The sequence below is a fragment of the Musca vetustissima genome, unplaced genomic scaffold, assembly GCF_032173495.1.
Source record: "Musca vetustissima isolate MV318-11 ecotype Yass unplaced genomic scaffold, APGP_CSIRO_Mvet_v1 utg6528, whole genome shotgun sequence".
Lineage (NCBI taxonomy): Eukaryota > Metazoa > Arthropoda > Insecta > Diptera > Muscidae > Musca > Musca vetustissima.
Window position 1 is genome coordinate 146,141 of NW_026878990.1, and position 22,336 is coordinate 168,476.

Sequence of the window (22,336 nt, forward strand, 5' to 3'; positions counted from 1 at the left end):
CTTTATATAGGGGTAGGCTACCCTAAAAAGTGGACCAATATTGATAATTTTTGGTGGAAAGATTTACTACCCCAGCCCTGAATACCAAATTACCGCCAATTCGGTTTAAAATGGGCTGAAAATTTGGAAGGTGTCTTGATATAGGGGGAGGCTACCCTAAAATGTTGACCAATATTGATAATTTTTAGTAGAAAATTGAATTGAAAAATTTGCTCCTGAAATATTTTAAAAATCCGAAAATTATATTTTGGTATTTTTGGGACCACTTTTCGACAGAGCCTCTAATTTTTTGCAGGAATATCAAATTATAACCGATTCATTTGAAAAATTTGCTCCTGAAATATTTTAAAAATCCGAAAATTATATTTTGGTATTTTTGGGACCACTTTTCGACAGAGCCTCTAATTTTTTGTAGGAATATCAAATTATAACCAATTCAATTGAAAAATTTGCTCCTGAAATATTTTGAAATTCCAAAAAAAAAATATTTTCAGGTATTTTTGGGACCACTGTTCGACAGAGCCTCTGAGCCATTTTACCAAATTTCACAATTCCCAGCTTTTGTATATGTGTGCCTCAACTAAGCTTCGCCCCTGATAATGTAGCACGCGTTTGCCCATGCTGTCGAAACCATGTTCTTCAACCCTCCCCCAGTTTAATTTTGAGGTTATAATTTAATACGTTATATTCAAAAATTAACTCTACACGCGAAGTTGCCAGTTCCAATGAAAAAATCCGGACACGGTATTTCCAGCTTAAAATATTGTGTAGACGATTTTGTAACAGTGTTGGTAAAATTTTGTACGGAGGACAATGGAAAAATTTGTAATTATTCGAAATTCTTGCACAATGCCTATGATCCTTCGTTTCTTGGGAAAAAAGAAATACCTTTTTTACAGTGACCTTCACAATTTTACAACACAAGACGAAGAACAGGCATTTTGTCATTGTGTTTTACAGTGTCTGTGTCCGTGTTTGGTACCTGCCTGCCAACTTTTTCCAACCCTGTCAATGTTATTATTTCCCCGTATGCATGGCCTGATGTTGTTGTCTCGTTGAAGAGAGCAGTCAGATTGTCAGAGAGAGTGGTCGTGTGTGGTTTGTCGTCGTTGGTAGTCGCGTCCGGTTGTCGGTTGTTTCACACACACAAGATTTTTTTGCGGTGCGTTCCATGTTGTAAAGAAGAAGCAAAAAAGGAAAAATCTAAGAAGAAATAATAAATACACAAAATATTTGATTTGTATGAGAAAACAGAAATGGAAAAAGGAGGAAAATGATGAAGATGTTCTGTGCAAAAACTTAGGCGGGAAACAAAAGTAAATGTTTGCAGTGTTTTCTAAATTAATTTGAAACGAAAGAAACAAAATTAAATCAAAGGCGGCTTTTTTTCTCAACACTACCGGCAAATTTTTTTTACGTTGTTGCTGTTTTTTCTGTTCATTTGCTATTAGTCGCTGTCAAAACACACAATAGAAAAAACGGAAAAAATTAAAAAACAAAGAGAGAAGGTTGCGCGCAAAAAATAAAACAAAAATTAAATGAACAGTGGTTTTAATTAAAAATTTAGAATTTTTCATTTTGCAAAATATACCAAAGTTTTTAAAAAAAATACAACAAAAGTAATTTGTATTTAATAAAAAAAATTATACAAATACCAAGATACGAATTTTTCTTTTTTGCAAAAACATATTTTGTGTGTGTATACATCTCCACATATATTCAAATAAATATATATAATAATAATATACCGCAATTAAGTTACAAAAACAAATTAAATCCGTGAACCCAATAAAAAGAAAAAAAGATCTCTTAAAAGCAACAACACCAACAACAAATATTTTAGAGAGTGTCAGGAGCAAAGGGGAAACCTTAACAAAAAAGTTTTCGGAATTTTTTTAACAAAGAACAAAAGGAGCTGCCGTCGTAGCTGCTGTCAGCTTAATAAAAAACAAAAAGGAACAACAACAACAACAAAATGTTTGAACTGGAAGAATATTCAAGTGGATTTCATGATGGATTTCTTAACAAATATGCGGTATGTGCGAATATTGAAATATATATTTTTTAATTATTATTTAATTCAGATGTTTTAATTTTTATCTATTTATTATTTTTTTTTAATTTTGTATTTAATTATTTTTTATAATTTTATTTTTATTTAATTTATTTTTAATAATTTTATTTTTATTTAATTATTATTACTTTTCTATTTATTTATAATTTTTTTTATTAATTTCTATTTTATCTATCGTAACTTTTTCCTCCGCAATTTATTTTTGCCGGCTAAAATAATAAATTGGCCTGATTGACGTTTTGCTCCTGTCCCCTCCTCTATTGCAAAGAAAGGCACACACATGCATGCATACTTTACTTTTTGTTTTTTCTGCATTTATTCACCTCAACAGCAACACCAACCAACCCATACTCACACAGGTTTTTTTTTTTTGCACAGTTCTGTTTTTATTGTTGCCATTGCGTTGTTGTTTTTATTTTTCTGTGGTTCTGTGTTTTACTTTCATTTGGAGAATTTTTTGAATTGCTGTAACGGCTAAACGTGAATCTCTTTTTTTTGAATTGTTATTGTTTTGTTGCTGTTAACGGCTAAACATAACAACAACAACAACAAAAATAACTGCAGTTAACAGAGCACAACATTGCTCTGTGCAAGAGATAATTGGGAAAGAGTGTTCTCCTTATTATATCTCTTGTGCAATGAAGAGCACTCACTAATCATGTTCTGTTAACTGCAGTTATTTTCGTTGTTGTTGTAAATGTGTGATGTCTTAGTGTATGAGTGCAAATAAAGGGGGGTAATTTAACATTATTTTTATTGCAGTTTCTTTTAATTGAATTGCATTTTTCGAAATGTGGGGGAATGCATTGAAAGCTTTTTACATAGCTAAAATGTAAAAAGGGTTAACTACATAATGTAATATTTTTTATTTATTTTATTTTGTAAAAAAATAAATAAAAAATTTACCTTTTCTAATTTTTTTCTCTAAATTGAAAAAAAAATCAAATATAATTCTCCCCCACACACATAAGACGTGATTGTTCTTGTTGAGAAATAACTTGCTTATTACGGGTGTACAAAGGAATGAATGAAATTAATGGCGGGAAAGTTGAGGTGAGTGCAGGCCTTTGTTGGGGGCCCTTTTTACGTAATAAATGGGATATTTAGGAGGTGGGAATTTGATATACTTTTTTTGGAAGATGATAAATAGGATGTTTTCTTATGCCCCCCATCAAAAGATGGACGGACTATTTCTACTATGTTTGGTATCGGATGAATATGGGATATATCGGACAGCTTTCAAACATAGCAATACCGCCAATTTTCGAAAATTGTTTTAATAGATTTGGATATAATTGGTAGATTTGGATTCTCATTGGATAGAAAATTATTATTCTTACACTTTGAAGGGTAGTCCTTACATAGCGGTACCCTAAATTTTGAGGTCTTTGGACATGGTTTTCAAAGCGAATCGATTGTAATTTGGTATTTTAGGTTATCGTTGGGTAGCAAATCTCCCTACCACAATTTATCAGTATTGGTTCACTTTAGGCCCCATAGGATAGGCCCCACATAAAGGTACCTCCCAAAATTTGGTATTTTGGACACATTTTTTCAATCGTAACTTTGTAATTTTGATCATCATGGGTTCGAAAATCCTACCAAAAAATATCAATATTGGTTCTCTTCGTTATTTTGGGATATTTTAGCACGTTTTTCAACCGAATCGATTGGTTCACTTTTTAGGACGCCCCCATATAAGGCTGCCTCCAATATTCGGTTTTTTAAAGAGATTGGGCACATTTTTCATCTGAATCGGCTGTACTATTCTATTTTAGGTTCATATTGAATAACAAAATTGTCCTTCCAAAAATTAGCAGTATTCGCCAATTTTTTATGGTAGCTTCCATTTATACGATACCTTCCAATGTCTAATTTTTGAGAATTTTGGAAACATATTTTTCAATCGATTTGTCTCTAATTTGATATTTTGCTTGCTCATGGTTCGAAAATTTACCTACCAAAAAAATTATCAATATTGGTCCACGTTTATGTATAGCCCCCCTTAGAACGGTACCCCTAAAATGGCGGTATTTTAAAGAATTTCCGCACTTTTTTCTAACCGAAATGACTCATATTTGATATTAGGGCTTCTCAGGATGTGTCCAATATCGATGCGTAAAATTATTATTATCGGTCCATGTTTAGTAGGCATTGCACCCATCCATATAACGGTACCCCTTTAATGTCGATATTTCGGGAAATTTGCGCACTTTTTCCTAACCGAATTGATTCATATTCGATATTCTGGCTTCTTAGGATGTGTCCAAGATCCAATTATTAATATAGGATTTTTTTCTACCAAAAAATAATCAATATTTTCTCAAATTTGTAGACGAATCTCATAAAACGGTATCTCCATTATTCGATTTTTTTTTTGGGATTCCGAAAAAATTTTGTAACCGAAATTACTAATTTCCATTTTTTTTTGTCTTAGTGGGTCGAAAATAGTCCTTCAAAAAATTACCACGTTTTTGTATAGACCTTCCGGCCTTTTGTTTCATTTCAGAGCCGATTATAAGGTGTGGATTTTTTTTAAAATAATTTTAAGAGTCGATTATAAGGAGTGGATTTCTTAAAAATAATTTTTAGAGTCGATTATAAGGCGGGGATTTTTTAATAATTTTCAGAGAGCTTTAATTATTTACATCTCTGGAACACATGTTAGTCATCATACCTCTATTTAAACTTAAAAAAAAAAAATGATTTCCCCACAGATGCTCCTTCCTCCGTTTTATATTTTATATTTTTTAATATTTAATATTTCTAATCGCATTAATTTTCATCTAAATATAATGCAATTTTCCCCATCCTCTTAATTCCATTACATGCAATTAATAATATACGCCACTACTCCGACAAAAGGAGGCCTCTCTCTTTCAATGGCCTTGTCATTTCGTAAGTTTGCCCGTTAATGTGTTGTGGGGGTTTTGTTTTTATTTTGCCAATCTCTCTCACCCTCACCCATTGCACTTGCATATTTGCTACGGCTCTCTTGTAACGAATGTTGTGCATGGCTCAATGTGTTGTTATTCTGTTGATCACATCCGAGCGCGAGATTTCTTTGGTCTTTTACTGTTAATAAGCAAATTTTTGTATCAAAACAAAACCACATTATTATACATGTCTCTCTTGTATAGATGTGTGTCTGTCTCTCTGTGTGTTCATGTTTGTGTGTTATTTCACATGGTTTCCATACTCCACTCTACTACTTCCTATGTTAAGCTGTTTTGTTGTTTTTTTTTTCGCCGATATACTTTTGTTTTCTTTTCATTCTTTGTTTTGTTTCCAAGTTGTTATTTTTCTGCTTAAATCGGCAATGTTGTGTACATATGTACGCGTACATACATACATAAATTTGTTTCTCAACTACATCTTCGTTGTTGTTGGTTTTGGTTTTTTAACACAATCAACAAATATGTATATATGTTCTTTCTATGTAAACTATATTGTCTTTGTTTTTATTTTGCTTCGTATTATTTTTTTGTTGTGCCGGCAGCGGCCGACCATGAATTATTAATTTTTTTATTGTTGTTTGTGTCTCAGAGACACTATTTTTTTTTTGTGGGAGATTTCTTAATCACCCCAACGAAGACAAATATAAAGACAAAATAAAAAACCGCCAACAACAATAACAATAGAAAATAAATGTGTGTCTTTGCAAAAAACCTTAACTAAATCGTTGCTCGTTTTTTTTTAACACAAACTACTACTACTATTAGGGGTACTACATATAGGGTAAACGCACCTAATTCCGGCATGTACCAATAGTCGGCATCTTTTTTATATAACTTCAAATAACTAAAAAATCCTATAACTAAATATGAAAAATACCTCGAATAATCTTCAATAACACTGCAACCTATCTCTGTATAAAATTTAATCGAGCTATGTACATTTATTGAGTCAATATTTGGCATTTGGTCAATGAGGTTTGTCAACACCAACGATAAATCATGTTTCTTAAGAAAAAATTAGTGGGCATGTCAATTGCAAAAGACTTGTAACTATATTAAAATTATATATTTTTCACAAGGATCTTCTTGGTAATTGTAAAGAACATAGAGAATAATACTTTAGAATTTAAAATCATTAAAAAATATTTGTAATTATGATATTTTTATCGATGCCGCCCTTAGGAACAAAAATTTTAAAGGTTTTCCTATAGTCGGCATATGGGTGAATAATAAGCACCTTTTCGATCTTTTTGGCTCAAAATTGGAAAAAAATTAAATAAGTGCTCTAAATAACGATTAATTTATAAAAATCTGTTTTGAGTGGTTTAACATAATGGAAGACATTGTTTAATCTTAAATGTGTTTAACCTATGAAATGCCTTATTTAGCCATGCCGAGAATTGGATAACAGGTTCCCAATGTCGGCACCATGTTTTATAATTGTAATATTTTAATAAATAATATTATTTTATATAACTTTTTCAATACAAAACTGATGGAAACGTCCCATAGTAATAATTTATTATTGAAAATAGCAGAAAAATCAATTAAATATATAATTTTTGTTTAACTAAAATGTGACATGCCGACTATTGGAACATAACATGCCGACAATTGGAAAAATGTGCCGACTATTGGCACAAAGGCACTATTTTACATAATTATTAATTTAATCTACTTTAATACAAGTTAATTAAACAAATTTGTATTCCATCGGGGAGTAAACAAAATTTCGAAACAGATGAACCTAAATACAATATCGTGTAAAAGATGCACTTGGAATGGTGAAACTTTTAAAAAGCGAAAATTCTTAAAGTGCCGACTATTGGTGCACTTACCCTACTTTGAGGTATTAATGACAATATGTTTTTTTGTTTTGTAGTTGTTGTGGTTGTGCCTTTGTGTGAATATTATGTGTTGTGTGAACGCTCTTGGTTCAGTGACATGAGCTTTTCTTGCTGTTTGTTGTTGTTTTTGCTATTTCATTTCATGCCTATTTCAAATTAAAACTGGAGCAAATGGAAGGGTACTTATGTACCCTAAACATTTGATGATGGTGTTGTTAGAAGGTTAATTGCGGACTTTGGAGTTACAGTAAATGCTAAATAAGTGTAATTATATAAAGAGGAAAGAAAATAATAAAAATAAAAATTTCAGTTTCTGTATATGGCCTGGATTAAAAAAAAATATTTTCAGGTTCTGTAAAAGCCTGGATTTTTTTTTAAATATGTTTTCAGGGTCTTCCATTAGGCGAATTTTTTTAATATTTTTAGGATTGTATAAGGCCTGGAATGTTTAAATAAAATATTTTTTAGGGACTTCCAAGGCGTAGAATTTTTTAAAAAATATTTTTTAAGATTATGAAAAATTTAAAAAAAAATGTCTTGGATTTTATTGGAAAATATTTTTGAATAATTTTTAGTTCTAATATTCGGTACATGTCCTCATTCCATTCCCCGTGGGTTGTTTTGTGATGTCGTCTTATAATTGTGGCCTATATATCGACTCAAAAAAAAAAAAAAATGTAAAAATGTTGTAATTTTTCACACAAAAGTCAGGGTCCATTTCACCCACTAAATATTGACCAATCTTTATCAAACGTTCGGGCCATAAAGGCGGCCTCTGGAGCGACCAGAAAAACGGACAAAAATTAAGTATACGGTCCATCCCCTAAATATAACCCGATCTTTACCACAAACAATAGGGGTCTTCATTGGCCAAAACCCATCCTACATGCCAAATTTCGTGAAGATTAATCAATACCTGTGGCCTGTATCGTGTTTACAAATTTCAATGGACGGACGGACAGACACACATGTCTAGATCGACTCAGCTGGGTCTAGGGCCAATATTTCGCAGCGTTACATACTTTTGGGGGGGGCTACACAAAGCTATAATACCCCGACAACATAGTTGTGTAGCGTATAAAAATGCGACCAATTCTTTTTTTTTAATCTAAGTACACATTTGAAAGACCAATGTAAATATTTTTTTAAAGAACCCCACTTCCTTTGCTAGTAATTTCCCCACCCCATCTCAAAATTACATAAGAACAAAAGCAAACCTACATTCCTTCTGTCCCAAAGAAAAACATAAAAATAAATTTGGCGGGAAAAGAACTAACCCAAATATAGAGGACGACAAATGCCTCAACATATTTTTACAACATCTTTGCAATTGTCTCCTTGTTTTGTTATGAATATTTACACACATATATTTTATTGCAATTTCTTCTTGTCTGTCATTCTATTTCGTCCTACGACGAAAGAAAAACAATTTCATATTAGAGCGCGCCTAAAACCTGACACAACAGGGGTGTGGAGTGGTGGTTGGTTGCAACAGTTCATGCGCCAACAACCGGCCGGCATGCATTTTCAAGCAACCCCCCAGGCGGCTGCAAATTTTCATCAAAACACTGAAAGAGAGGAAATAATCACAAATGGAGAGAGAGAGTGAGGAAGAGATTTATATGTCTGACATTGAAATGATAAATTCTTTTGAATGGGGAATGGGTTGTAAATTGTTTGCCGCCGGTTTGTTCGTTCGTTCCATTCTGTTGTTGTCTATCAAACATCCATCCATCACACAAGAAGGAAGAGCTACCGGTGGTTGGCTGTGGTCGGTCGTTCTGTCTATGATGCCTACGACGACTTTTCAGCCCTTAGCGTAGCATTACAAATTATTCACCCCTTTTGGTCGGTCTAGCACACCACATATTTTCCTTGCCGTGTTCTGTTGTGTTTTGCTTGCTATAACATGCCCCCCTTTACTTTGTCTGGCGGCTGGCATGACAAATGTCTGCTGTAAAGTGCCGGGGTGTATATAGACCAGAAGGAGGATGATGGATGTTAATTGTAAATCAAAAGTTCATTGCGCCGTGTTTTTAGTGTTATAATATAATGCAGCACATGAGTTCCGTCTGCCAGAGACAGGGAGAGAGAGAGACTGTCATAGGCCGGCAGCAGCAAATAGGTATTTTGTGGCGGCTGTAGTTGTGTTTATAAATCTACTTTGTGGAACACTTGGGCTTAATTTTTATGCAGATTTTTGTTCGTTTGTTTTCCAGAATTGATTGATAGCTGATGATGATGATGTTATTTGAAACTAGATAAAGGAAAATTACAGCAATTGAATGGAAATAGATTTCAAGGAAATTTGCCCAATTTGAAAAGGGGTTCTTATTGTGATTGATAGTTGATATAGGGAAATAAACAACATGAATATGTATATCGCAAGGATATATTTAAGGGATCCAATTTCATTTTCCGTTATAATTTGTAATTTATTTGAAAACAATACTGGAATTTCTTAGAATTAAAAAAAAAATAATAAGAGGAGTAGAGTTCAGTGGTTTTTCAAAGGTCGTAGATTTAGGGATTTAAAAAAATATTTTTAAGGTGTAGATTTTTAAAAAAATATTTTCAGTGTTTTGGCGTAGATTAGGGATTTAAAATAATTTTTTTAAGGTGTAGATTTTAAAAAAATATTTTTTAAGAATTTAAAAAATATATATTTTTGAAACGTAGATTTTTAAAAATATTTTTAAGGCGTAGATTTAACAAAAAATTATTTTCAGGAATTTAAAAAAAAAATGTTTTGAATAGGATTTTAAAAGTCGTAATTATTTTTAAATATTTGCAGGGGTCTATCAAAATTCTTAATTTTTTTCAAAATATTTTCGGGATTCTATCAAAAAGGCTGACAACTATGTTGTCAGGGTATTATAGCTCTGTGCAGCCTCAAGGGTTTGTAACGCCGCGAAATATTGATCCTAGACCCACCTTTTTAAGTCATATCTCGACTAGCTGAGACGATCTAGACATGTGTGTCCGTCCGTCCATCCGTCTGTCCATTATAATTTGTAAACACGGTACACAGACCACAGTTATGGACCAATCTTCACGAAATTTTGCATGTAGAATGGGTTCTGGCCAATGATAAAGATCGGTTAATATTCAGGGGATGAAATGTGGACCAAATACTTAATTTTTGTCGGTTTTTCTGGTCGCTCAAAAGGCCACAAATAAGCCAAAGAATAAGCATACCTATTTCGATAAAGATCGGTTAATATTTACCGGGTGAAATGGACCCTGAGTTTTGTTTGATAAATTACAAAATTTGTATTCTATAGGACATAGACCCGAGAAGTTGATAGTATATCGAAGAGGAGTGGTTGATCTTTATATTGATACCAATTCCGAGTATTGATACAATACTCGGATGTGAGAGTTACATTTAAATATTTACAGGTGCTTACGTATTCAGATATTATTAAATAACCTATTACCACACTGGAGGGCGGAAATATAGCGCGGATCGCTTTGAAATGTTGCCTGAGGTTCCAGTTATGATAAAGGACAACGCCTAAAATGTTAGGTGATGATCAGATAATAATTTTTCGGATAAAGTGGACCGAAAACTTAATTATTTGTGTTTTTCGAGTCGATCGTCGCCACAATTGAAAGCCGAACATCACAACACAACCCACGGTGAAGGGAATCTGTACAATTAATTAGATGGGCTGTACTGATTATTAGTAATATTTTTTTGACCTCTGGCCGGTCAAATGGGTGCAAATATCGCGAAATATTGCCCAATTTTGAAATACAGAACCACAAAAAGTTAGATTTTAATGGTTTTAAATATATTTTCGGATACCATCATGAGCTGTAAATTTTATGTTTTTCGAAATCAATCAATTTTTTTTTAATTTTTTACCATAAGATGTAGATTGCATTCAAAGGTTACAATAAAATTTAGATGCTTTCTATATATTTTTTTCTAAGCAACTACCATTTATCATAGATTTTTTTTTAAAATTTTTATCATAAGTTATAGATTTTTTCCAAAATTTTTCAAAAACTTTCATAAATTTTAGATTTTTAAATTTTTTTGTCATAATCTACAGCTTAATTTTTTTTAGAAACTATGATACGTTTTAGTTTTTTAATTTCTATCATAAGTTGTAGATTTTCAAAAAAAAAAAAATCCAGAAACTACAAACATTTTCATCCACATAAATATTCAATATTATTTTTGGGAATCCTTCCATGTAAGAATTGGAAAATTTCCTGCATATTGAGGAAGCCATACAATTTGTGGTGGTATTCATTTCAAAATAGAAAAAAAACCTTTTTCAAAGGGTTTCACAAAATGGGGATTTTTAATTGGTGACATATGAAATTACTTCCTTAAAAACAACATGAAATAGATCACATCTTTACAATTAATTACAAGATCCCCATTACCGATTGAATGTCGAATCTGCCCATTTTATGATTGCATGTCTGTGTGTGTACAGCTGTCAAGGCAACAACTTCCCGACAGCAGCTTGCGTTACATAAATGGAAATTTTTTCTTTCGCGCCTTTTCAAACATTTCATGGCAATTTTCATTATTATTTTTCTAATTCCTTACATTCTTAATCAGCATAACCTTATTTCAAAACTGCAAAATGTGTCCCTAACTACCTACCTACCTTAAATAAATAAGGATAAGACAAGAAACAACAACAAAGAGTAGAAAGTCCTGCTTGTTGCTGCTGCTGTAACTAATTCTTGTAAATTTCCACCCCATATTCTTAATTTTTTCATTTCTAGAATCCAAAACAAAGAAGTAATCGCCTGTTGAGTCCTTGCATTTTTCTGTCTGTCTGTCCCTTTCAGAGTTACTTTATGTTTTGTTGGTTTCGCCCTCTTCCTTATTTTTCGGTGTCGTTGTTGTAATTTTGCCAGCTGTTCTCTTTCACCTGGCGGTTTCACAATTTTGTTTTTTCCCTTATCCTGTTTTTGTTGTAATAACCAAAACTACTCTTCAAAATGCATGTGCACACATTTCCTTGAAGACATGCTGCTGCTTCTTCTTACAGTTTGTGTACCTGATGTAAAGGAGCAGACTGCTGTGCAATATTTTACTGATCCTTTTTGTGTCCTGCAGTGTAATATTAAATCGTTTTTCTTTAATTTTTTATTCTACCTGGGGATTGCGCTTTTTTGTGTTATGTCATCCTTGTCCTTGGTGAGAAGGATTCTTTTTTTGTAATCTTTGAATTCTCATTTATTTATTCAAAAGATTAGAATTATTTTCAAAAAAGATTTCTCCATTCGTCCTTTTTTGTCCTTGCATTCTCACCCTTATGTGTTGTAATATTATGATAAGAGATTAGACGAAATGCTTCCATTGTTATCCTTAATATTGGTATTAGGGATTTTTTTGGTTTTGGAATTCAGAAATCCAGTAATGATTATTGGTTGGTTTTTTACAAAAAAAAAAAAATTAATTTTAAAGGTCTATGGCATGGTATAATAAGAAAGGTAGTATCATGTACTCATATGTTCAACATTTTTTTTCTTACTGTACCTTCATTGTCAAAAATTATGATTTTTATTTCCTCCTTAGTTATGTACGTACTCAGGGCTCAGGGCAAAATAATAAACTTCTCATAGTGTAAAAATTTTTAAAAGATCAAAACCGGAAAATTTTAATATATGGAGGTTTGGTATTTATAAAGTCCATCTTCTTCGAGCCTTACAGCAAAAATATACCCAGGAGGGACAACCGATCATGACTAAATCGTAGTTGTGGATTATGCTAATATTAAATAAATGGTATGAACATCAAAGCGGAATAACACGATTTACATATTCAGAACCTTCAATCGCTGGCATAACGTGAAAAGGCAATAAGTCAATTTTTCTCATCATTGAGATTTTGATACAGACATTCTCAATAAGTAAAAATACATCGATTTAATTCAAAATGTACAATTTTCTCATTTGTTGCTGTTGTTTTGTGGTGATGGGTAAAGACGCTAATCGACTTTTCCACATGTCTGTCTCTCCTGTAAAATTGTAAAATATGAACTTATCGTTTTGACATGTGAAGTCAGCGATATGGGTTCATATTTAAAATTATTATTTTCTAATTTTATTATTTTTTATTAGCTAAGAAAAAAAGAGTAAATTTTTTTAACGTTTAGCAGAACTATGTTTCATAGTATGTTATGATAGTATGTACCCACCTTTATAATTATTTGTTCGCTTAATTCATTAATTTACCGTTTTATTTTTGTTTCGCACCAATTCCATACAATGGACATTACTGCAATGTCATTGAAAAATGCAACCCTGTTGTCAAAAATACCGATAACATTAAATGTCAATGATTTTATTTACACAGTGAATAAAATAGCGGTGTTTTACACTGTTCGTCATGAGAGTTTTTTCTCTCTCTCTCATTGTTAAACTAGGAATAGAGTTGGAAAACATTGCCACAGGTAGGAACAAAAAAGTACGAAAAGGTACCTAAAATTTTACTTTAAATATTAATTAAATCACAATTGGTACGTTTATGTAAATTCGTACCTTTTGTGAACAAAAAGTAATTACTCTCAAGAGGGAGAAAAAAACTCATGACGAATACTCATGGCCAGTAGTGTAAAATCCCATATAGACGCAGATAAAATCGTCCAATGTGTCAACATTTTTAATCCTTTTGAAAATAATATTTTCTATAGAATTCATATTTCGATTATAAGACGATTATTCAAAGAACATTACAATGCCAACATGTTTACAAAGTATTTTTTGTGAAAGAAAGAATATTTTTTTCTAGTACTATTTAGATTGACGTGATTTTCTCTTTGAATATTTTTTTAGAAAACGTTTTTGGGAGACTCAAAATGTCAAGACTTACAAGTAATATTTGTTGGCGAACGTTTGTAAATAATATTTTTTGGTGACTAATTTTGATTAAATTTTTAAATCGCGCTGTTCTATATTTACCATAAACAATTAAATACATTCAATATCTCGATTTGCTCAAAATCCTATGCTTAATCGATATAATTTCAAATACAACTCTGGTTTGCACAAAAAAAGTCTCCTAAAAGTATGTATCAAAATACGTCAAAGTTAAAAAAATCAGTGCCTTAATAAGGTGAATTTTTTAATTCGCACAGAATTACTTCGATTTACCAGGACAAACATTAAATCAGTTAAACATTAAATCAATTAAATTTCTATGCATTATTGACCTAATGAAGGGCAATGGGCATTATATAATTTGAATACGTCTAATATTTTGCACCTCGATTTCCAATGAAGTCAATTTGGAAGGCATAAACTAAACACACCTTTTTACCGTTTATAAGAAATTAAAATAACGACCACCCCACATGTTTTGTAATAGAACCTAGAAGAATTTTTATGAAAATACCTGACCCTGACATGGAACAAATTATATAAAAATATTAGTTATTTTTTCTAGACAGAAATTTCGCGCCAAAATCAAAAATTTTGTCAATTTGATATAAAAATGCAACCCTACGGGAAGATAATCGATGAGGGCATTTAAACGCATACATTACTTGATACCGATTATTTATTGGCATGTGTGTCACACAATCACATTGGAGGTTTCGCAAAAAAAAAAAATTGCCATTTTAAAAACACTATTCCATCTATAAAAATATTTTTTTTATATCATATTAATATAAAAATGCAACTTTATAGGAATATTATCGATAAGAGCAATCAATCGCATAAATTTTTTGATATCGATTATATATTGCCATGTGGGGTCTCACACAATCACATTTGATGTGTCGCCAAACCCCCCTGAGAATTGTCTGACAAATATTTGGCGCCATTACGAAAATAATAATTTTATACAAATAATTTGAAAAAAGAATATAACAGTTGGTAGGAAATTAAAAAAATATCGCACAAACCTTCAATTATGAATATTGATATTTTTTTAATACAAAATTTTATCAATTCCATTTAAAAAAATACAACCCTTAATTCTCTATCTCTACTTTATGTAGTATATCGATTTTGGTTTTTGACATAGCCATTTGATCTATCACCAAATCCCCTAAGAATTGCGTTTGCCCAACATTTGGCGCCATTTCAAAAGTTCAAAAAAAAGTTTCATTAAAAATAGTGCGGCTTGTGAAGCATTAAACTTATTGTTGTTGCCATAAATCATTACATAGTCCAAAACCCTCTCCCATACACCCCTTATTTTACCTACCATAGAAAAATAAAAACTTATTGAACATTATTTAATTTGCTTCATACAAACCTTTTGCTGCTGCTGCAACCCAAGTCGTCGGCGGCAATAAAAAAAATCACAAAAAAAAGAAATAACAAATAGCAAAAATTATAAAATCGTCTCGTTTGAGCTCTTTTTGCCTTTGTTGGCTTGACTGGCTGGCTGGCTGTTTGGTGGTTTCATGTTCTCAATCGTCTGTCAGCATTTACAACATCAAACATTTTCGTGCTAAAAAGCATAACTGAACTGAACGATAGCAACTACGACCGACCTATTACCCCATCTGTGCCTTCTCCAACAACAAATATTGCTACTACTCAAACAACAACGACAACCATTCCACCACCATCATCATCATTTCCCCCTTCCTTTTTTTTCTTGCCATTGTTGTCAAAAACAGCAGCCGCCGCAGCAGATGAGCAATCCATCCACAGCATTGAACGGCGTTAATGCTGTTTTAGTTAGTGGTTGTGTGTGTCTTGTTGGTTTGCCCTTCACAAATATGCTTGTAATATGGATGGCTGAATATGTCTGTCTGCTTCTTGGTGTTTTAAAAAAACTTCGTTATTTTTTGTTTTTTGCATTTTCATGCCGGCACTCTGAAATACAAGAATTAAAAATCCCAACAATCAACAACAAAGAAAGACTTCAGCAAAATATCCATCCAACCAACAAACACACAACCATACATACAGCTAACTCAACAACACACACCATCAAACACATAAAGTTCTCACAAAACACACATTCACACAGATATACACTATTTTTTTTGCTATAAAACCCAGCAACAACCATTCTGTACAAAAGGCAAGCTGGGAAGGCAAGCAGCCGTGTGCAGGCAAGGCAAGGCAACCAACAACAACACAATCTACCAACAATCCAAAGTTGGTGTTTTGTCGTCAACTGTACCCACTACAACACAAAAATTGTGGATGAAAATGATGATGACGACGACGGCGACGAACAACAACCATACAAACGTCGTTCCCTGAAGTTTTCTGTGGTGTTGTATGCTACTCCTCTGTCTCTGCTTGCTTTGTTATTATACGGCGTTATTCCTTTTCCTCGTCCACAACCACCACACCACCATTTCGGAGTATTGTTTCAAAGTTCGTACTCACCATCAATGGCAAAAGAGTCATGAATGGTCATGGTGGTGTTGCTTTTCTTTACAAATTCACCATTCTCCGTTTATTCATTCATGCAGTTTGCTGTTAACATTGTCAGAGAGCAACCAGCGTAACAGCGCGCTCTCCAAATGTCTTCCTCTGTAGTGTGTGTCTCTCCAAATGTCTCCCTCTGTATTGTGCCTCTCCAAATGTCTCCCTCTGTTGAGAGTGAGTGAAGAGTGTGTCGTGTTGTGTGCATTTGCTAAACTGTTAGTTATACCACTGACCGTTAGAGTGCGCAAGTATGTGTGGTGTTTAAATGAAGAGCTGTCTTGTCATGTTTTGTTTCGTGTGCTGCTTTGTTTTTTCCCATTTGACAACCGATTACTACAATTGAGTGAGGTAATCGTTTGTGTTCTCGATAACAGTCATGCACACAGCTGTTTCAACAACCATTTTGACAGCATCAAAGGCCAGACTCAAAGAATAAAGCAAAGACGTGAACAAGCGGCAGTAATTCTTTTGTGAAGGGTAAATTAATTGGAAAAAAAGACAAAAAAAAATGTTGAAAATACCAAAGGAAAATCATATTTTCTGTTAAATAAAACAATTTCAATCAGTGTTTTATCGAATATAAAGCTATAAAGCAAATACGGCTGTATTTCTTTTGCAAAGGGTGAAAGAATTTGGAAAAAAGAAGAAGAAAGCCCACATTGAAAATACCACTGGACCTCTTATTTTGTGGTAAATAAACCGATTTTCAAGTTTATAAAAAAATATCCAGTGTTAGATATAGCATTAAAAACGTTTAATATTGTTCTCTCTGTTGTTATGATATCGTAACAACAGAGAAAAATGTTGGAAATTGTTTACGTATCAATATCTTTATACTTTTATGTCTTTTCAGCAACCTCAATATTAAACGTTTTAAACGCTATATCGCAAGAACTAATTTTATTTAAATTTTAAGACACATTATCGCGTATTTGCGTTTTTATTGTTAACATGCCTCTGTTATGCCTGATTCCCCCTGGATATTTTTTCATAAACTATTTTGTCAAAATGCATTTTGTCGAGTCTTTACGGTTTCTATGTCTTTGCAAGTTGTCGTCTGTAAAAAAAAAATTAAATGGAAGTTGAATCGAAAGAGTGGAAAATTAATTTTGTGGTATAGATGGCGCATCATCTAGTCCATGGATGGGAAACGTGCTATGTTGAAATTCGAAAAAGAAAAAATTTCAAAATATTAAAATTTTTCTTGGATATATATATATTTTTTTTATTATTTTACTTTTACTTTTAATTTGTAATTTTTGTTTTTCATATTTCTAACTTGTTTCTCCTTTCTCTCTTTTATACAGGACTCCTCCGGGCCCACATTAGATTTCTTCATATCGGATTCCCTGCACGATATGCTGGATGTTGATATACGCAGCGAAGTGGCAAATGTTGTCGGTAGCGTTACCGACTATGAAACCTGCCTGGCGGAATTACCCTCAGCATTTGATCACAGTACCGATTTGCTACATACAAATGGCAGTTCCAGTAATGGTGTCGCCATAACCTCCTCCTCGGCGCACAAAGAACCAACAAGTGTCCTATCATCATGGAGTTCACATTTTGGCGGTTTGGGTTCATCAAATTCATCATCATCATGGTTGGGTGCTAATAATGATTTTCTAGCCGATGTGGGGGCGTGTGTTAATCCCATTTCGGTAATGCCATTGATATCATCCTCCCTACTGCATATGTCACCAAAGACAAATTTAAATGCAAATATTTTACGTAGTAGTTCACCGCCACCCCCATCACCCAATGTCAATGATACCAAATCACATTTGACATTTTCACCGGCTCACATAAAGATTAGCGCCAGTTCGATACGTAATGAACAGTTGACGGCCCATATACCAAAACAACAAATAATAGCTATATCATCGACGGTAACTACAGCTACAACAGCCCCTGCTACAATGGCCACGAATTCGGCATTGCAGCGTAAAAATGCTGCTGTGGAGGCGATTAAAAAAGATTTGGGTACGGAGATGAGGAAAGTGGTGCCGGTGGCAACAAATGAAGGCGGTAATTTGGTGTTTAAAGCCAATCCGGTGGCTGTTAGCCGGGAAGGCAGCTCATCATCATCATCTACCTCAGCTGTTAGCACATATGTCAATGGCAGGAATTCGCCTCATCATCATCAGCAGATACTTACAGCTACCAGTAGTTCCTCAACCACCTCATCCGCATCTTCGGCTACTTCTACATCATCGAGCACAATTAAATTGGGTCCTGGTATTGGTGGTCTCACCTTTGCCAATAACATTACCACCTACAACAAATTGAAACAAACCTCCAACAACAATACAACACAACATAGCAGCAGCACAACAACATCAACGGGAGGAACAACAAAATTAAATCAGGGTTCGACAACAACAATCACTGCCAATGGTTCAGCGTTAGTTTTGAAACGTGAACGTGAATCTAGTCCTTTGCAAACCATAACCACCAATGGAAACAATAACCACAACAACAATGGTGGTGGTGGTCAAAATCTTACCAAAATAATATCACGCAATGGCGTTCAAACCTCAACTAGTTTTACAGCCAAATCCATAGCTCATGCAAATTATTTACAACAACAGCATCAGCAGCAACAACAACAGCAACAGAATAATTCCTCAAATGGTAGCCAGAATTCCAATTATTCCACAAATATTGTTAGCTATAATCCGAACAACTCAACAACAACATCTGCATCTAACAGCCCCACCTCAAGTAATAGTTCAAGTCCGAACCTTGCCACGGCCGCCGTTAAACCCTTACAGCAAAAGGTTAAGCCGCCCCAAGTTGAATCAGAATTTCCCAAACCTGCTTACTCATACTCCTGCCTCATAGCAATGGCTTTGAAAAACTCCCGCAGTGGGTCTTTGCCCGTATCGGAAATCTATAGTTTTATGTGTGAACATTTCCCCTATTTTAAGACCGCACCCAGTGGCTGGAAGAATAGTGTTCGACACAATTTGTCCCTTAATAAATGTTTTGAAAAAATCGAAAAACCTCCGACAAATGGTAATCAGCGTAAAGGCTGCCTATGGGCCATGAATCCCGAACGTATTGCCAAAATGGATGAAGAAGTCCAGAAATGGTCGAAAAAAGATCCCATGGCTATACGTAATGCAATGGTTTATCCCGAACATTTAGAGGCATTGGAACGTGGTGAAATGAAACATGGCAGTAGTGGGGATTCAGATGCTGAAATGGATAGTCAATCGGAAATTGAAGAGGCCTCCGATTTGGAGGAGCAGGAATTAGATGAAACATTGGTTGATAATATGCTCGTGGAAGAGGAATTGGATGAGGATATGATTCATGCGGTATCGATTAAAACTGAAGATATACATCATATGTCCGATAATGAAGATGATAGTGGTGTGGCTGCTGGAGGAGGTGGTGGTAATGATATTGTCATCAGCCGTTTGTCTAATTTACAGCAACAACGCAGGGCCACCATGTCATCACCGATTACCCTGTCAACTAAGGCTGTTAATGGTGGTGGTGGTATTAATTCCCTATCGGATAGTTTACAGCGGGATTTTGATATTGAGGTAAGTAAATATTCTGCTTCGAAGTTTAGTTTTTTAATAACTCCATTTCTCTTCTTCCCTCCTTTAGGTTGAAGACATCTACGATGCCATTGATATCGATGATGACAAAGAAGCGGTACGCATGGCCATTAGCCAATCCGATATTATTGAATTGAGTCCGGCCGATTATAATATTTCAGCTGCTGTCGGTGCTGGAGGCAACAACGAGAATCATCAATCCCCCAAGAGAGCAAGATTAAATATTAATTATTCAATTGGGCCGGCTGGTGAGATTGAAAAACAAATTCAAAATCAACAACAGCAACAACGTCACATACAAATGCAAAATATCAAGAAAATTGTCAAAGTTCAAAATATACAAGATCTGCAGCATATACAACAGCAGCTGCAACAGCAACAACAACAAATTGTTGTGCAAACAATATCGAGCAGCAATAATGGTGGCCTGCAACAGCAGCATCAGCATACCACCGCCGGACAATTTACACAAATCGGTACACTCTCAGCATTGGGTGAGGCAACAAATCATCAAACATCACGTCGTAAAATGCAGTTGGTTAATCGAATTGCTTAAATGCGAGTGAGCAAAAGAAGGAGGATGACACAACATTTGGAAACAAAACAAAAAAGAAAGGAAAATTGGAATTCCAATGGTTATTTGTAATTTGTTTTCGCTACGTTTCTCTCGCGGCGGGGAGTCAACACCATTATTTTGGGTATAAATGCCAGGTCAAGGTTTGTGATTACTGGCTTTGAGGAACACCACTTGCTGTACCCCCATGGAAATTACAATTCAGGAAGAATAGTTTGTTTTTTCGTTTTATTTTGTAATTAAGCAAGAGGTTTGCCCCCCACCCATCATCACTCTCATGCCCCACCCATCCATTAAACCTGCATTTCCATTTTATATTAATAATTATCTCTACACATAAAAAAGTATATTTACTATTTACTATTAATTTTTATTGCTACCTAAAAATTTATTACGCTTAAGAAGTAGCTTTTAAGTAACCGCTCCCTTTTTAATGGATAGGAATTATTAATTTTTTTTTTTAATTTATTAATCTTATGTTTTAACATTTTTTTACCCCTTATGATGAGTTTTAATTTCTTTTTTTATTATTTGATTTTAAGTTTTCTTCGTATTTGCCTAAGTTTTTAATTTAATTTACCGCCTACATACATTAGCGCTACTACATATATTTTTACTCTAGAATCTGCTCAAGGTAAAATATTGCTCAACATTTTTGTGAATTTTTTCGTTTTAGTTTTCGTTTTTTTCGATTTTTTTCTTTTGGTTTTTTTTTCAATACAAACAATAATCAAAAAAATGCAAACAAGTTCAGTTTTTATCTTGCCAATATTATTAAGGGTATGTCTTTCCAATTTGGGAAAGGCATCAATTTTCGATTTTTTTATATAGGCAGTGGTGTTAAAACAGGGTCAATTAAGGAGCTTAGGGGTTCATGCTGCTTTAGCGGGTCATAACAATCAATTGGTCATAAATATTTGGAAACTGTTCGGATTTTTGAAATTTTGTAGTCAGTGGTCCACGAATGTTCCAAAATTATGGAAGCTGTGCTTTACAACCTTTCGGATTTAATATATATTCAAGAATCTAATTCGCAGTATTTAGCACCAAGGCGTGGTGGCTTGCTTTTCAAATCGAAAAGCTTCGGATTCTGATTACCATTGAAAAATTCAAAAACAATGTTTTTTGTTTTTAATTTTTGAATAATCTCCCGCGGTCAGGATGTAACTAAAACTCCCAGAGGTCAAACTTCATTTTTGCTTAAAAAACAAGAACTCCCAGAGGTCAAATTTCATTTTTCCTAAAAATCGTAAGAAAAGTTTTTTTTTGAGGTTATGTCCGGAAGACGATATTTTTTGCAATAATTGCTGCATTTCACTTTCGTAATTCTAAGTATTTCAAAAAATAGATAAAATCGTTAAATTTGGAAAAAAAATTAAATTTTATTTCAAAAATGTGAGGTTATGTCTGAATTAAATTTAAAATTGTTTTCAGAAATGTGAGGTTATGTCTACATAATTCGTAGTTATGCTGCAATTTGAATTACAAAACTCTAAAGACATTGAACTTTTGAATGAACGTTGCACGTTATGGACCAATTGGGGCATAATAAAAAAAAAATATTTGGAAAAGTGAGGTTATGTTTGTGAAATGAATAAATATTTAATATGGAACTCTTGCACTTTTGGTTTATTTCTGCACATATTTTGATATTTTATATGTCAGATTTTTGTCAAATCAAACTTCAACAACAAAATATTTCCATGACTCCTTTAATTGATTGAATGTAGTTCCGCTTCAAAATTGATGGATTACAAAAAAATTATTACTAAATGAAAATATTGACCCTTTTTTGAACAAAACTAAACATGTTTGTGAAAAGTAAGGTTATGGCCGAATGTTACGGTTACGTTCAATGAAAAAATATTTCCATGATTTCTTTAATTGTTTGAATGTAGTTGTTCAACTCCAATATTGTATGATTACAAAAATTGAAA

General features: G+C 33.4%; 1 protein-coding gene across 1 annotated transcript; it reads left to right on the plus strand.

The window, feature by feature from the left end:
• The first annotated feature begins 1,975 nt into the window (after positions 1 to 1,975).
• Positions 1,976 to 20,381, plus strand: LOC133323815 (serine-rich adhesin for platelets). The gene is made up of 4 exons (XM_061532714.1): positions 1,976 to 2,035; positions 17,561 to 18,355; positions 18,404 to 19,807; positions 19,875 to 20,381. Exons 1-4 carry the CDS (start codon positions 1,976 to 1,978, stop codon positions 20,379 to 20,381), a joined length of 2,766 nt encoding a protein of 921 aa, XP_061388698.1.
• The last annotated feature ends 1,955 nt before the right edge of the window (positions 20,382 to 22,336 follow it).

Coding starts and splice junctions, on each gene's coding strand:
- LOC133323815 (XM_061532714.1), top strand. CDS start 1,976: ATGTTTGAACTGGAAGAATATTCAAGTGGATTTCATGATGGATTTCTT. Junction 18,356..18,403: donor CATCATCATCTACCTCAGCT/GTTAGCACATAT, acceptor CATCATCAGCAG/ATACTTACAGCTACCAGTAG. Junction 19,808..19,874: donor AGCGGGATTTTGATATTGAG/GTAAGTAAATAT, acceptor TCCCTCCTTTAG/GTTGAAGACATCTACGATGC.